The sequence below is a fragment of the Tupaia chinensis genome, unplaced genomic scaffold (assembly GCF_000334495.1).
Source record: "Tupaia chinensis unplaced genomic scaffold, TupChi_1.0 Scaffold000217_1, whole genome shotgun sequence".
In the NCBI taxonomy this organism is placed as follows: domain Eukaryota; kingdom Metazoa; phylum Chordata; class Mammalia; order Scandentia; family Tupaiidae; genus Tupaia; species Tupaia belangeri.
The window spans coordinates 1,015,922-1,033,088 of NW_006159692.1; the positions used below are offsets into that span (position 1 = coordinate 1,015,922).

The 17,167-nt window shown below is 38.3% G+C and overlaps 1 protein-coding gene across 1 annotated transcript in view; it reads left to right on the forward strand.

Annotated features, from left to right (window-relative positions):
• LIPM (lipase family member M) overlaps positions 1-17,167 on the forward strand; it is a 30,736-nt gene continuing 13,569 nt past the window's right edge. Inside the window, exons 1-6 of the mRNA XM_006147697.2 lie at positions 1-62; positions 9,790-9,906; positions 10,892-11,085; positions 15,920-16,037; positions 16,552-16,556; positions 16,724-16,740. Coding sequence (XP_006147759.1) covers positions 10,939-11,085; positions 15,920-16,037; positions 16,552-16,556; positions 16,724-16,740 — 287 coding nt within the window. The 5' untranslated portion in view covers positions 1-62; positions 9,790-9,906; positions 10,892-10,938. The remainder of the gene's footprint in view (positions 63-9,789; positions 9,907-10,891; positions 11,086-15,919; positions 16,038-16,551; positions 16,557-16,723; positions 16,741-17,167) is intronic.

The window sequence follows — 17,167 nt, forward strand, 5'->3', positions numbered from 1 at the left end:
TCCGACCTAAAGTGACCACACTCCTGAACCAGCCCTCCTTCCGCAAACGGCATTGCATTGAGGTGGGTCATAGTTGTAATTCTTTCTCCTCCTAAACTGTACTGCCTTTCTCTTATATAAAAATAGAGAACTGGGAATATTTTCTTAAACTAAAAAAATTATTATTATTATTGTATTTTGTGTCTATCGGCAAAGATAGAATCTGTTTATTATAGACATTTTAGAAAACAATAGCTAACAAAAAACGATCAATGATAACCAATACCTTTATAACACCAGAAGAAACCTACTTGGCTAAGATTTTGATAGCTTTCTCTCTGGTCCAATTTCCGTTCATGTCCATTTATAATTTAACCATTATTTTACTAAATGCTGGTAGCTCTTATCTCCCTCAAAAACATAGACACTTTTGCATTACCTATGACAACATACCTCTACAACATTTTTGCAATGAATGAATAGTATTCTGTTATAAGGGTGAACTAGAATGTATGTAACCATGTCACTCACACAGCTGTTTATGTTATTTCTAATTTTTCATTATTTTTCTTATAATTTTTTATAGTAGTCAGAGAGCATTTGTGCTTACCAGAGACAGAGAGGGAGAGAGAGAAAATCACCTCCCAGTGGAGTGTGGTCATCCTGCTATTGATTCTCCTCCATTTCTTTATCCCATCAGGATTTGGGATATGCACACACACTCCCTCAGCATGTTTCCCCAGCTGCTGTGACCATGATTCAAAATGCCGTCAGTCACATGGCATTTGGCTTCCATAACCACTAGACCATGGGGCCAGTCCCTTATAAATGTTTTTGTTCACCATGGGCAGCTCTTAAAAATAAATTTCTTATTAAAGAATATTTACACATTTTATACCTATGGCTAAATTTCCCACCAGAAAGTTATAAAAGTTTACAGTGAGAAGAATAAGTATTTTTGAAGGGAATTAATTGCAAGTTTGAGTGAGTAAAAAGGAATAAAATAAGTGGTAATTTTAAGGGAGAGAGAGAGAAAAGAATCTTTTTATTTCATATTTCATGTGATAACTGAGAGAATGTACTTGTCTTCCTCTTGACTTGTGTTTGTCTTCCATCTCTTGGGGGCAAAAAGGGAAAAAAGAGATACTGTGGAAATAGAGCAACTTCTTAAGGGAGGGGAAGTAGAATTTTTTCATAACATTCGGATGAATTTAAAAACACTGCTAGTGTCAGTATTTTCATATTTCAGAAATATGCAGTAGATGGGCAATACTAATTATGACAAAACATAAAAGGCCTTTTCAAAGTTTTTTGTCTGTTTCATAATCATCTCATGGTCCGCTGTTAGTCAACAATAGGTTTGACAATTTAATCAATATGAATGATCAATCTGTGTGGCCTTAAAGTACATTTAGCAAAGAACTTCCAAATCACTTACCATGAGTCTATAGCTGGTGAACGGCAGAGCATGGATTTGAACCTACGACTGTTGGGTTCTATTATTCTTTGTTGTATCTTCTAGGTGAGACTTCCTGCCAGGTGACCCTATGGCTTTAGGCTTTAGTTAGTAAAGTGCACATGCCTTATGCTTATCCCTCTGGTGGCCTGGGAAAACAGTAAGTGTTGAGTCCAAGCCCACAGTGACTATAGCAGCTTTATTAAACCTAGACCGGCCAACCAGAACTACTAACGAGCATGGACTATTGGGATTTCCTGTCCCGAGCACTTTATAGACTTTAACAGAAAAATGGGATAGAAGATTTCTAAGTAGTCAGCTTTATTTTCTGTCTTTCCACCTTCAGCCTATGAGCTGATGTTGATCCAAGTGATCGTATTAACAACAACAGTAAAGAGCAACAACACATAAAGTAGCGTCTCTGTACCAGGCACTTGGCCGGATACTTCACACATGTATTTTACTTAGGCTTTACAACATTCCTGAGAGGAAGGTGTTGTTATTATCAACTTTTGGGTAAGCAAACTGAAAACCAAAACACTGTCCAAAGACCCTTAGCTGGGGAAAGGCAGAGCTTGGATTTGAACGGAGGTCTGTTGGATACCATCATTCTCCATAGTCTATTCTAGGCAAGCCTCCCCGCTAGGTTACCCTGTGACTTTAGGCCTTCAGTTAGTATTTCCAGGACCCATAACTAAACCTACACATCCCCATGCTTACCCCTCTGGTGGCCTTGTGAAAACATGTTAAACAAACCCAGAGGCCCAAGAGTCTTTTCTGACCCCCAGTTTCATTCTTCATTAGATATTAGGTATTACACATTCAGAGAGAGTGTGAGGAAGAAGGAGCAACTTTCTTCTATAGCTTTAAGAGAATTGCACCTGCCACACTGGTGTCTTGGGGGGGGGAGGTGTCCCTCCCATTGTCAGTTTCCCTCTCCCTTCTTTATGCTTGGTATTGTTTCCTGGCTGATACCAAACCCTAAATCTGGAAGCCACCCAAGCCTGATTCTCCTTCAAAGGCTCCAGGCCTTAAATAATCCCTGGCCTTTTCTTTATTGCCCACATCAAAATTTCCCACATCTCAATGAGTGTCAATGTAAGAATGAGGGACCTTCAATATGTCATGAAAAATGTGTACTAAAAAGAAACTACTATGCATGGATTTCAACTAGTTTTTTCACATGCAAATCATCTTTTACTTTAATACCATTTCTCCAAGAACTCTTTGATGTCATACTTTCTAGTTTTTTTCATAAAGGATTCATATATAATGTCAAAGGAGGGAAGGATTATAGAAACCATCTCACCCAGTGACTTTAAAACATTATTAGAAGCAAAAACAATTTTCAACAACAACAAAAAATCACACAGGTTCCAGCACACATAAAGGAAATGAGTGGTAGATGGCTGGTATACATTTATCATGTAAAATTCAGATGTATAATCCTTGTGCATTATGGAGTGAAGGTGATAAAGATACAGCTATTTTGGTGATGTCCGCAATTAAAGATGAGGTGGCAATGGTGGGACTCTGATTATGTCCATCCCAGATGACACTTTGGAGCTCTGTCTTATTGCTCTGTAATATGATAATACCTAAACAGATAAGTAGTTAAAATCATAACTCTTTTTAAATTAGTAAAGTTTTAATCACTCCAATTCTCTTCAATTACACAAGAGAGCAGAGGAAATTTTACTCCAAGTTTCCAGCAAAAGTTAATGAATGTTTTACACTGATGTTTTGCAATTGACGTCTAATGTATGCATTTGAAATTACACATGAAGCAAAAATGCTTCCACAGGTACCATTAGGTGAGTCACGGCATTTCTAGTTGGCATCCTGCAACCCAAATCCACGTGATCAGCTTGGCTGTATTTACCTGTTAGATTCCAGCTGGTTTTATGATGCTTAATTAGTGTTTAAATCCACTTTGAGATGAAAGAAAACTAAACTAGCATAGTCTATCATTACCTGTCACAAAAATGAGTAACCTGCATGCTTGTTTTCAAACCCCCACAGTTGCTCCTTACACATTTTCAAATCTCAAAACGGTCATGGTTATTATGAATCATCATTTTACTACATTTTTGATGCTGCTAACTCAGGAAAATCTTTAACCTTAGAAAACCCCACTCTTGCTTACTTTCTCAAGTTCCTCTCTGGGGAAGATGCCAAACTGGGAACGTTTGCTTTGAGAGATTAAAGCATTTCTCCCTGCAAGGATGTCTATAAGTGTGTAACACAGTGGCCCCACACCCAGCTAAGTCTCAGAATTATTTGGCTTACTTGATGAAAATACAGGTTCTTAAGCCCTAAACCTGGAATTTCTGCTATACTAGCTGTAGGATGGGTCCTAAAATAATTGTCACCAGTTTTCTGGTGATTCTGAGTCTCATTTTCTTGAACACAAGAAGTAAAAACAAAGTGGAAAACATCAGTCCCACCTGGCCTGATGAAAATCCGTGTTCTGAAAAGAACACACAGTTAGTAAACGCATTGGTTGTCCAGAGGATTACACAATCCTTTCTAGAATTGATGAGAATAACACATTTCAGTGTCATGGAGAAAAGGGAGCATATTGCAGAAATGAACTAAAATTGCACCCAAAAGAAACTATGAGAAATTTTTGCTCACATGGAAAATAAATAACTACTAAATCATGATGACAAGCTGATATACAAATAACTTTTAGAAGACTTAGCAACACATACCAAAGCTAATCATTTTAAAAACCATGTTCTTCAGTAGGGTGTTTAATTTTCTTCTCAGACCTAAGTTCATCCTCTATGATGAGTTCTTGTTTTCTCAATATCAGCACTGCTAATATTTGAGGACAGATAATTCTTGCTTGTCGGATTGGTGGTGGTGGTGGTAGGATCTGTTCCGTGCGTGTTAGGATGTTTAGCATCATCCCCAGCCTCTACCACTAGATGTCAGCACCACTCCCCTAGTGTGACAAGCACAACTTCCTCCACACATTGCCAAACGCTCTGTGGAAAAGGAAATCACTCCTGGCATAGAAGCATTACTTTAGGAGTCGTGTGATCTCTCTGAGATGTCAGATTTCTCAAGGAGCAAAAGTGACATTCATCGTAGTAGATCAGAAGAGACAATATAGTAAGTGATGCAGTTAAAGGTTGAATAACTAGTTAGAAAAAAAATCAGAGTCAACGCCAACCCAGACTGAAAAATACGTTTCAAATAGTCTAGAATTCCAAATTGTAATCATTATTATAAAATTGAAAAATATAAATTATATATATATATATATATATATATATATGACCATGGATAAAGACCTGCCTAAGACAAACAGAAAACCTAGAAAATAAAAATTAAACACTCAAAAGACAATTTTGTAACATTTTAACATTCCTCTATGATGAAATAATAACTAATGAAAGGTACCCCAAGCAACATTTTTAAAAGAGGAAAAGAAAACATAGTTGTTTTAAGAACAACAAATTGACAAGCAATCCTTGAAAGAAAAGGCCTGAGCAAATCAATCACATTAAAATAAAAAAAATAGAAAAGAGAAAACAGGTGAGTAACTTGAAAAGGTAAATTTCATAGTTTTATTAGAATTCAGGAAAATATAAACTAACACTACAATGACCCCTTCAGACTGGCAAAATTGAAAAGATTTGTGAAATGTAGAACTGGAGAAGGAAGGCGTGGCAAAACAGCCATGTTCATTCCCTGTTATAAGAAATTGCATTGGCTCAATCTTTTGAGACAATTTCTTAATCCCTGTCATTTGGACTGACTTTCGTGTAGACTTTATCTAACGTTTCTCCCAGTGTTTTATATCTTAATTGACCCTAAAAAAATTCTCTGATGTGTTCACAAAATATGTATGTACAAAGGTAAAGACAATTTTGTTTTTAACAGCTAAACATTGCAGTAGACCAAGGGTGACGGATAGTACGTCATTATATTTTGACAGGCCTATCTATGATAGCTCTATGTTGTAAGTACATAACTTCAGGTATGTTTAAAATGTTGAAAGGGGCCAGAAGGTGGCACAGTGGTAAAACTTGATACTCTGTGAAGCTGACCCACAAAGGGAGGTACCAGGTTTGCTTCTGGAAACTTCTGGAATACATGAGGCACACTGGTATCCAAGATTCATTGACTCTCATGCCATCTTATTTTAGTGTTAGATAAACTGAGACTCTGAGAGTTTATATGGTTTGACCAAGATTCCTGGTTCAGTAAGGGCAGAGCCAGGATTCACTCTTGAATCTGTCTTTGGGAAATGCGCCTACTTCTCTCTTCCCAGTTTCGTACTCCCATGAATCAATGGAGCAACTCCAGTTTTTCTTACAAGTGTCTGCTCTCTAGACCATGATAGAGGAAACACTGTCCAGAAAATCAACTGCCATAACCTGCAGGGAGCGAAATCGCTGTGGGATGGTGGGTGCTTACCCTGCAGCAGCCATTTAGCCCTCACAGCAGCCAGAGAGGGTAGGCACCACTGCTGTTTACTGCTTGCACATGAAGGCACAGAGGCCAAGGGAAGTTTCCCAGCATCACACAGATAGCAAGCAATAGAACTATAGACTTCATGGTCTGGCTTCTTAATTACTACGTATATTGAATAGTATAAAAGTGATTGGCTGCCAATCTTTGGAAAGGAAGAACTTGAAACTTGAAGAACTTAGGTGTTTAAACAACAATTCTAGACCAATGTGAAGAGTTAGAGATAGGTTGTTTGCTTACGTCGGTATAAAATGCCTTGCAAGCTTTCAGCACTGGGGTGCAGAATATGAAGAACATTGCATGCTGACAGAGGTGGCTGAAATATTGATTGCAAAATCATGCTTGTGAAGGCATGTCTGACAACCTGGGAGGGTGAATAAACCGAACACCCATTTGGGTGAGGACTTCAGAGCTTCTGTAAGACGACCCATGTGAAGGGACAGAGAGGGGTATGAGTTTGACTCGGTTTTGGTCATTTGGTTGCAGAGTGATTCTGACAAGAGCCTTGGCTCTGACTTACAGATGGGTCCCATGGCACCCAGTCCCCGCTGGACTCGACTGTGGTTTATAACACCCAAAAGAACTGTTTTATAAAACTGAGCTCCACATTGAGAGGAAAGAAGCACTAACTTGAGAGCCCTCTAACCCCTAATTCAAACAGAAAAGAGGAATTCTCCTCCACTTTGCAAAACGGCTGTATGTAGTTTTAAAATCTCAGGTGTCTCAGACACACAGGGCATTTCTAACAGGTGTTTATCTGAAGACAGCAGACTCCTGGAGGAGAATGGAAGTAGGTGTTGCTAATGCAGGAGATAGGACTGGTCCTCTCCCACCCCTCCCGCCACCCTCCTCATCCTGAGTAAACATCATGGGCCCAGCAGAGCAGCCATGTCCACAGGCGTGAGCTTGCTTGTGAATAGCAGGAGATGCCAGATGGATTATTTTAGGGGAGGCCCTTGAAGACATTTTAGAACTCCTACAAATTCTGATTCAATGAGAATTCCAGTCAGATCATTGCTGTTAATGTGACTCAGTGCATGCCCACAGTCTGTGACATCTAGATTACAGGCAGGAAGAAAGTTGCCGAAAGGGAACAATACTTAAAGGAGGGTCACCAGGGAGATTAACTAAAGGTGAAGACTAAGGTCTTTTCTAAGAACTGTAACTTTACAGCTGGGATCAGGTGGATGGGAAAGAATAGCCACCTGGACGAATAACAAGAACCCCCTTCCTGAATACTAAGAGAACATTTTCAGACACAGGCTCACTCCGTGGTCTTCAGGGTCAGGGTTAAAATGGAAAACAAGGCAGTGATGTGCCTTAAGAATGGTGTACCACCAGATGAGGTCGAATGATTGAGATCTTTCCAGTATCCCCCCTTCAGAGCAATACTAAATGCACTATTCTGTTACACCCAAAGACAGTCAGGTTATTTTAACCTAAAAGCCAGCACAGCAGTAGAATTATTTATAGGGGAGGCTATTCCTAACACAAGTGGTCAAAATGCCTTACGTCTCTACTTCATAGTAGTTTATTTCTCATTTCCCAAGTCACCTGAAAACAAATTACTAATTTGTTGTAGCCAAAAAGTTTGCTTGGTGAGTGTGGGAGTAAACCAGGGGAGGTGATAGTCTGATAGGATCTGTGCCAAAGTGTGGAGCAGCCTGAGGACCCCTTCATTGCCCCCAGCCCCGCCAGCAGAAAGTTTCCTCTGGTGAAGGCAGAGCTTGGCAACCCCAGAGTCAGTCAGTCCTGCAACTCTGTTCTAATTCTCATCCAGTTTCTACCACGTCTATAGTGTTATTAACTGGCATAAATGGGTTCATAAAATCTTCAACAAGAAAATGATTTAAGTTCACTTTAATTAAAATGTATACGTGTGTACTGTGTACCTTCCCTAACATGCATTTAGGGAATACACATCCCCTATGTTAGAAACCAATGCTATAAAACAAAACCAATGACAGTAGAATTATAAACCTCACACAGGCTGAGAATCTGCAGTCTAAAGCCCAGATGGCAAAGTTCGATACCTATGAATGGAACTGAAAGATTTCATTTTTCACAGGACATATGTCGGCCATACGTTTGGTCAGCAGTCTTTCACTCTGGTCTTCAGCTTGAGTTCGTGGAGCTCTAGAGTTCTGTAGAAGGGATTCAAGAAAACCATGAGTCCATTGAAAATGATTAAAGTCAGTGTGGATATGCATATGTACATTTTTCTGGAGAGTCTAGAGCTTTCTTCAGCTTCTCAAAGGATTGCAAAACTTAGGAATGATTAAGAACAATTGTATAAACTTTTATCTTTAGGCTATTTTCAGACATTTGTAGAAAAATGGAACTAAACTAGGACACAATGGTTAGGAGCTGAAATCCCCCATGGCTGACCGTAGTTCGATTCCCAGATTTGATGGCTTGAAAATCATGCCAGATGCATGTGTGTGTGTGTGTGTGTGTGCCTAAATCCCAGGAGGAGAGTGAGGAGAAGGGATTGAGGCATGGACATCCCCCCGGAGGATGATTTCTCACTGTCTTTCTCTGTTTCTCTTTGTCAAGTTCACATACCCGATGGCAGAAACCTTAAAAAATAAAATAAAAAATAAAAGCTCACAGAGTTCCTTGACAGAAATCTCTAAAATTAAATCTTATAAGGTAGACAGCTCCAAGTTGGAGATGACATGAGCTCACTTGAACACTCCATTTGTCTTCTTTCTTCTTTTAAGTTTATTTCTTCAGAGAAAGAAAATCTGGCACCCACACCCGCCCCCCGACAGAGTCTCACACCACAATCCACTCCCAGCCTCAGTCAACCTGGATCACTGGCATGTGTGCACCTGGCATGTACAGAGGGACCTTGAATCATGGTCCCAGGATGTTCCCATGGACACTCAGCATCACAAGCATTGTTCCCACTGTGTCACCGCAGCTGCCACTCCATCTCTCTCTGTAATGCTTCTGATGCTTTCCAAGGGCTGTGATGGCTAAGGTGACAGGGCATGGTTAATATTCCAGAGCAAGAAAGAATTCTTCCTAACATTTGTTCAAAATGTAGCTTTTTGAGCTCACTTGTGGCGTGACTTTATTTGCTCCTAAAATAATAGCTATGCGTTCACAAAGTGACAAAGAATTTGAGAGGCACATTGAACTCTACTTTCTTTATGTTATGCTCAGTACCCAAGAAAATTGCAAAATATAAGGAAAAACAAAAAAAAATGCTCTGAGGGAGGAGAAAGTAGAAAGTAGTCCTACAACCAAAAATATTGGATATTTTTCTGGACTAATCAGCTTATTGCCATCAGTGCTCTCAATAAGTATCTATAGTATTCACAAATACAGTCATCCATTGTAGGAGTTTATCTCACTTGAATGTATTGCAGAAAAAATAGATGATATCTGTCAAATTCATAATGAAATTACTGAAGAATTATTCTGAATTTTCAGCCTAGAACTTCTCACAGAGCTAAATGTATTGCTTTCTGATAGTAAGTGGGGTTTCCTCCTTGAGTAGGAAAGACAACATTGAAATATTATATTTTTCCTAGTGTGATCATAACACCCAACAGTGAATCAAAATACCTTATTTTCAGTTCAGTTAAGTTTTCAGTTCAGTTTCATCTAATTAAGCCACAATGGGCTAGTCATTTAATATTTCTAAAATAAAAGTTGAGTGAGATTTTCTTTCTTTCAGGCTACATGACATTTTAAGAATCCTAAAATATCAACAGCTAGAAAGTTTTATTTTTCTTTTTTTTTTTCCCTGAAATTGTATTTTGCATTACTTCAGAGTGAGCTCAGTGGGTGCTAAAAACCCAAGGCTCTGCAGAATATTCTCTCTGCTCCTGTAATTAGGTCAAATGTCTCCTCTCTAGCAGGCATCAGATCAACAATGGAGGGGACTGTAGATGGGCCCAGATAAGGACAGCAGGCTTGCCACTTCACACCTATCCAGCCAGCCCAGCCCAGAGGAGGCTGAGTCATAAGGGCAGGTATGTGCTCACAGACCCATCTTTCTGGTTTCAGCTTTGGCGTCTTCACCCACTACATTCCTAAAGTCTACAAACCAGAATGGCTGCTGTGAGCGTAGCTCTGAAGATCTAATGTCAAAGCAAAGAAATATTTTCCTTGAAATAATATTGTTTCTTAATTTTTAACATATACTTTACTTAAAATGACAAGTAAATCTACCCTCCTGGCTTGCTCAAGCAGTAGATGAAGGAATTGCTTACATTGTCTCACTCCATTGAACTGAGACATTTATGAAGATAACCAGGCTGCAGCTTATTATTTTAGTTATTGTAGATGATTTAATTGTTCAGTAACCATCCAGTCAATCTCTCAGCAACTCACTCATGGTTACAACCCAACATAGAAATGTTGTCATATTTGTTTAATTGAGTCAGGCAAACCTGGGCTAAACAAGGAAGATTCGTTCTCCTCCTATCAATGGTCTCACCCATCACTAAAAATATAAAATATCCTTAAAATTTGGGGGATTTTAAAATACAAGTACTTATCACTACCTATTATCTTTAATTGAATGACAATGGTCATTCATTGGAGCCCTAGAATTACAGAAACTTGCAATGTTTTCTTCAGACATCATGTCTTGCTACATATTGAAGAAAGATTAAAAACTAGGAGTGAGGGGACATGTGCTCCTTGGAGTCATTATTACTTGATGAAGAATGGGGGTTTTATGGGCTATATCACATGAACGAAACTCCAGGTTGCATCAAAGAAAGCACTACACACCTAGAAGTTAAAGGATAGGTGATTATAAATTGTATGAGGGAGGAGCAGGAGGAGCCAGATGGCATTGGGACATCCTAGGCAAATATTCCAACCTGCTTGGTGTTCTTCCATTCCTATCAACTAAGCTTCCTTAATTTGCTTCAGAATTTGGAGGAGGAATTGTAGCTGGAAAATACACAAAAGAGTTTTTAAACCTGCAGATATTTCTTCTGATTTTAGGATTTGTTGCTATAGCACCAGGAAGTAATAAATGCAGATGTTGGACCATGTCAGAAATCTTCTCAAGAGAGTGGATTGTTTTACGCAGAGTGGAGATGTGGCTTCTGGTTCTGGTGGTGTATTTATTTCAAAGAAATGTGAATTCTGGACACATGCCTACTATCGCTGTGGACCCGGAAGCATTCATGAATGTTGTAAGTTGAGGGAAAATGGTTGGGGAAAATGAAGTACCGTACATGTTAACTTTTGCATTTATGTGTTATCTGCAGTATGCATTATTTTTGCTTGTGGTGGTGATCCAGGCTAGAAGAGTACAGTGAGGATGGAGCATGTTGAACTAGAAAGAATGCTAACCTGGATGTTCATGGATCTGTGGTCTCCTCAAATAAACTTAGGTGAATGAGTTAGGCCCTTTGGGCTTCAAACACAATTTGCCTTTGTCTTGAGCATTAAGTTCATCTTATGAGCAGAGAAATAATCAAGGTATTTTGGGATAATCACAAAGCCTTATTTAGTCACACTTTGTCTCTGCTTTTTATTCTATTTTCTGCTTTCTTCCATACTGTAAAAGTGTGAACCTTCACTTCTCACCATCAGGGCACCCCCTACTAGTAGCATCCTGTATCGTTCTAATCTACTCACTTGATCCTGATCTGGATCGCAACCCTGCTGAATAGCAATAAAACAACACCGAGTTAGTGCTAGAGAAGCTGTTCTGAGTCAAAGTCATGAATGATAATTCATCTCTTTAGATCTCCCAGAATTTTTTTTTCTTTTAAATTTTATAGTGGGTTTGGGTAATGGCCACCATATAGTAACACTTACCCCACGTGGTGATAAAAGCCATCAAGATACTATTTTACTTGGTGCCTTATTTACCTTCACTGCTCTATGCAGCAGATATAATCATCCCCATCTAAAAAAAAAAAAAAAATCAAGGAACTGAAACTAAAGTGGTTAAGCAAGTTAAATGAGGTTATGCCACTGCTACATGGCAGAGCTGCAATTTAAATTCAAGACTACCTAAATACAAAGGCTGTAATTATAACCACCATACAACAAACCCTCACAGATGGGAAGGAGAAGAAGCCACCTTTAGATGAGTAAGATGATTTGTGCAATGTCCATGCCCCGTAGATCTATCCAATTTCCCACAGAAACTGGAACTTTAACATGCATTTATACAGAGGTAAGACCCTTTTTATAGAAGCTACCTTACATGGTTCTAAATTTTGACAGGCCATAGAATTAGTCTGAATCTGAATTATGCTAAATATCAGGTTTCTTTTGACCGTTCCCATGAGTGACTATCTTTTGATCATTTGCCCTGAGAGTTTAGCAATTCATCCTTCTGCTCTGATTATGTCCAACACAAACTCCTCTAGTTTTGGAATGAAGAGAATCTAGCCACATACAAAGACAATGTTCCCACTCCCCACCCACTGAGTATGCTCAGTACCACACAGAGTATCCAGGTTTGGTTTTATTCTTCATACTGATAGACATGGCTTATCCGATATTTGAGTATACAACTGTCTTTATTCATGTATTTTTTTTTCTTTTTCCATTTATTTATTTATTTCTACATTTTTCTACATTTACTTTATATGTCACAAAATTTTTTGCTCATCAGCCATAGTTCTTGAAAGTTAAAAAGCAACTTTCAAAATTTCAGAATACTGAATTTTAAAGATAATGTTCAAAGTATTTCTTATAATTTTGTTTGTGATTCTATAACAACAGAAACAGTATGGTTTAAAATATTTTTGAGAAAATATTTACATGTCAACTACTCAAATTGTTGAAAAGCAAATGCCCAGCACACAAGTCACACATAAACCTTCTCAATTCAGCCCTGCCTACCAAGTATTCTGTGATATACCATCTGCTAGCAAATATCAATGTCTTTTTCTTCCTTCAAAATCTTTCTCAAGGTAATCCTCGGGTGTGGTTGCTCTTTTGCAATATCTACTGATTACAATGCTGGGCTGGAAAAGTCCAGGTTATTTTATATTATAAATTCTTTCATATATCTTCTCTAATCATCTCTGCCAGGCAGAACTATATGGTGCCAGGTCATCCTCTGTTAGCTTACTTGAGATCCACCTTAGTTCCATAGTTTTCTAATTAATCTTCAGGTATGATATTACAGCCAAAGCCCTGTCCAATAATGAGTATTTCTAATTTCTGATTCAATGCAACAAGCATTATTGAATTTATGCACATAATCCTTCTGCCACAAAAGTAAGAATACTCTCAAACGAATTTATGCACATAACCCTTCTGCCACAAAAGTAAGAATACTCTCTAACATTTTCCAGTTACAGAGAGGTCAGGAAGGAAGAAAAGTTTATGTTTTCCTTTAAAAAAACAAACAAGAAAATAATTTAACAAATTGCCAGAACTATTAACAACTCAAAAGAAAGTAAAATGCTTAAATTAGGAAAACAAAGCATAGTAAAAGAAAAAAATCAGTAATGTTTCACTCAAAAAGTCATAAAATTCTATTTTGCCAGTTCAGTCTTATGTTCAAACTCTCTTGTGTTGAATGTGCAGTGTTGCTCTGGTCCAATCTTTCCGTTTAAATCCTGGAAGTTAACATTCAATGTTATTATTGATATTTCTTGTTCCTAGCATTAAATTGGTCATTTTCTTGGTTGCCTTTGAGTTCTCTTCTTTCTTTATGTGTCTTTAGTTTTCTTAGTAGAACACTCTTTTCAGAACTTCTTGCAGAGTTGGTCTGCTACTGGCAAATTCTTTCAGGTCTTGTTTATCTGAGAATGTTTTTATCCTTTCTTTCCATATGAAAGATAATCTTGCTGGGTATAGTATTCTTGGTTGAAGCTGTTTTTCACTTAACAGTTTGAATATTTTCTCCCATTTCTTCCTTGCTCAGATTATTTCTGATGAGAGATCTGAGGTTAGCCTGATAGGATAGCCTTTATAAGTAACCTGACATTTCTCTCTTGCCAATTTTAGTATCTTGTCTCAAAAATATACATTGGAGTTTATTTACCATTGTTAGTTTTAAAAATATACATTGATATCCTCCTTCCATACGGTCTGACCTGACTAGTTCTGTTTATGGCGTTCTCACTAATAATTCCTTCATTCCTGTCTTTACTCACATCTTTACTCCTAATGTGACACATGACATGTATCTTCTCAATACACACTTGTCCGAAGTCCTCCATTCAAGATGGTCCCCAGACAGGTAGCATCAGCATCATTTGGGATCTTGTTAGAAATGTCAGTTCTTAAGATCTTACCAGAGCTATGATAACAAAGATTCTGAGAGTTGGTTCCAGCAATCTATATTTCTTAAAGAATTATTTATTTAATGATATTTATCACTGTTATTATTTTTAATTTGACCAGAGAAAGACAGTGAGAGGGAAAGTGAGAAAGTAAGCCACCAAATCTGGGGCTCCAACTGCAGTCAGCCATGTGGGAGTCCAGTGCCTTAATCACCACACCACCTGATGGCCCCAGCAATCTACTTTTTAAAAAGCCTTCCAAGTGGGGCCAGCAGATGAAATAATAGTTGCACCACTGAACTCCTATGTGGTTCGACTCCTAGACCCAGCAGCTTAAAACTCATGCTGTGTGCATGTGCATGTGCACCCAAAATCCCGAGAGGAGAATGGAGGAGAAGGATTGCAGCATGGCCACTACCCTGGGAGTCGATTTCTCACTTTCTATCTGTCTCTCCAGTGAGCACACATACCCTATAGCAAAAATCTCTTACTCCAAAAGAAAGAAAGAAAAAAAAAAAGACCTCCCAAGTAATTCATTTTCCTGGAATGTTTTTATTATTTTGTGAAGTATAGTACAATTTTTCACAGCATACATACAGTGTGTAAGTATCAAATACAGACATATTTGTCTCTTTCAATGTTGAACATTACATTATGCTGTGTAACTCTGAGAACTACTGGCCAATAAATTCCTTCATGTTAAGGACACAATAGTGACACACACATTAAATTTCTCAACATCTTACAGCTAATTCATGTACTAGTGTCAGATCCAGGATGAAAATTCAAGCAGTGGGACCCCAGGGCCTTTCTTTTAATGACTATGCTTTTTTGTCCTTTATTCTATACCAGGCAATTGTCTCCTGGTTTTCTTCTCTCTTTTTTCAAAGCATCTCCTAATAGAAATAGCTCCGTCCTCTGAAGACAGTGGTTAAGAACAGCACGGATGCTTAGAAGATCTCTGCAGCTTCATCTATTCCAAAGAGTTTCTACATGTAACTGTAGAACAGAAGTTCTTGACTAAATGTCTATATACAGACAATAAGGAAACTGAAATCTGAACCCTGAAATTGTATGCAAAAAGTAAATAAGTAAATGAGTTTGTGTGTCTATGTATACTTCCATTTTATTGATCTTCTCAAATTCCTTTAGGGATCTGTAACCTAAAAATATTAAGAATCACTGCTTTGGGGTCTGTGGTTTTAGAACTGGAAAGAACCTTAGGGATCGTATGGCCTAGGGATTCTTGTAGGTTGTCCTGGAGCAGGCACCTCCCTAGCCCCCCATGTATTAGAATCACCTGGTCTCTAACCTGAAGCGGGCTCAAATACTCATGTATGTAAGTGCTCCGGATGATTCTGATGTCCCCCAGATTTGGAATAAATGTATCTCAAACAAGAGAGTGCTTGGGAATTTCTTAATGGGCTTTTGAAACACAAATGGCTAGGTACTATCCTCAGACTTCCTGATTCCGTAGGTTTGATTGGGAGCTGAGAATGTGAATTTCCAACAAGTGGTCAGGTGATGCTGATGCTTTGCTTTTAGGAGCCACACTTTGAGAACCATTGTTCTAGTCTAGTCTCCATATCAAAGACAAAGAAAGTGAGGTCTGGAGAGGGTTGGCTGACATTTTGAAGGTAACACAATTAGCTGGGAAAAAACATGGACTTACTTATCTAAATCTTCCAACATCAAGGAATCCACTCTTACTTTGGGAGGGTTAAGAATATAGGACTGAACTCAAAACTGAATTTGTGCTCCTTTTTCTTAGAGTGAAATCATCCAACACAAAGGCTACCCTTGTGAGGAGTATGAAGTCACAACTGAAGATGGGTATATCCTTTCTGTTAACAGAATTCCTCGAGGCATAGCACAACCCAAGGAGACAGGTGCAATTCTCCCTATGTCACCCTAACACAGCAGTCTTCCTGCAGTCATGAACCCCTTGTGATCTGAGTGTGTAGAGGAGAGTCTCAGGTCTGACCACAGCCTGTGAGGCAATTATTCAGATCAAAGGATGATGTCAGTTCCCCCATAATCTCCATATCCCACCACCCTACCCCACCTTACCTCCATCAGTTATCTCAAATAAACATCTAGGGTTTGCTTTTCAAAAAACACTTTCAAAAAGTCTGTTTCTTGACTTTCTCTAAATCCATTTCCAAAACCCTTCCTATATAGATATTCTAGAACATTCACTGATGGTCCCTTGAACAGACCAATGCGAACTCCAACACGGCTCACCCCCACACCCTCTATATTCCCCATCCAAAGAGCACTTTCAATATTTAAAATGTTGCTTAGCTTTTCCCTAAGGAGACTCTACATATATATATTTTTTAAATTTTTGGTACATGTTTTCATAGTTCATGTAAATCTATTTTTTGTCTATGCGTTTTTCAGCTATTGTTAGCTTTTTAAAAGTTCATCTTCCTTACTAATTAAAGTATGTACATCTCTCATTTCCACTTGACTCTATTCCATTTAATACTCTAGTTCTGTGGTTATAGCAGCAACTATATTAATCTGTCATGTATGCAAGTAACATTTCTTATTGTGTTTTCTTTCTCTGTAGGTCAGATACAATGCTAAGTACCTTGTTTGTGGTAGTCTCATTTAATTTTCACAATAACCCTAAGCACCTGCTACATGTAGAGATTATAAAATTTTCTCAAAAAGTCTGGGCTAAGACTTGCTAGCATGTTGTGAAACCTGCATTTAAATTGATATGTGTTTGCCACTATAGCCATGTTCTCAACCAGGACCCAAAAATACTGGGTAAATGGGCTTTGTTGTAAAGAAGCTTCAGGTTCTGTTTTATTTTCATTTGTACAACAATTGTAGCTTTTCAAAAACCAGATTTTTATTTTTACTCTAGCTGCACTGCTGTGCTTTATATATGTCTGACACTCTCCCATCTCAGCACCTCCAGCTTACAGTTCTCTGGAAAGAGAAAGAAAGAAAGGAAGAAAGAAAGAAAGAAAGAAAGAAAGAAAGAAAGAAAGAAAGAAAGAAAGAG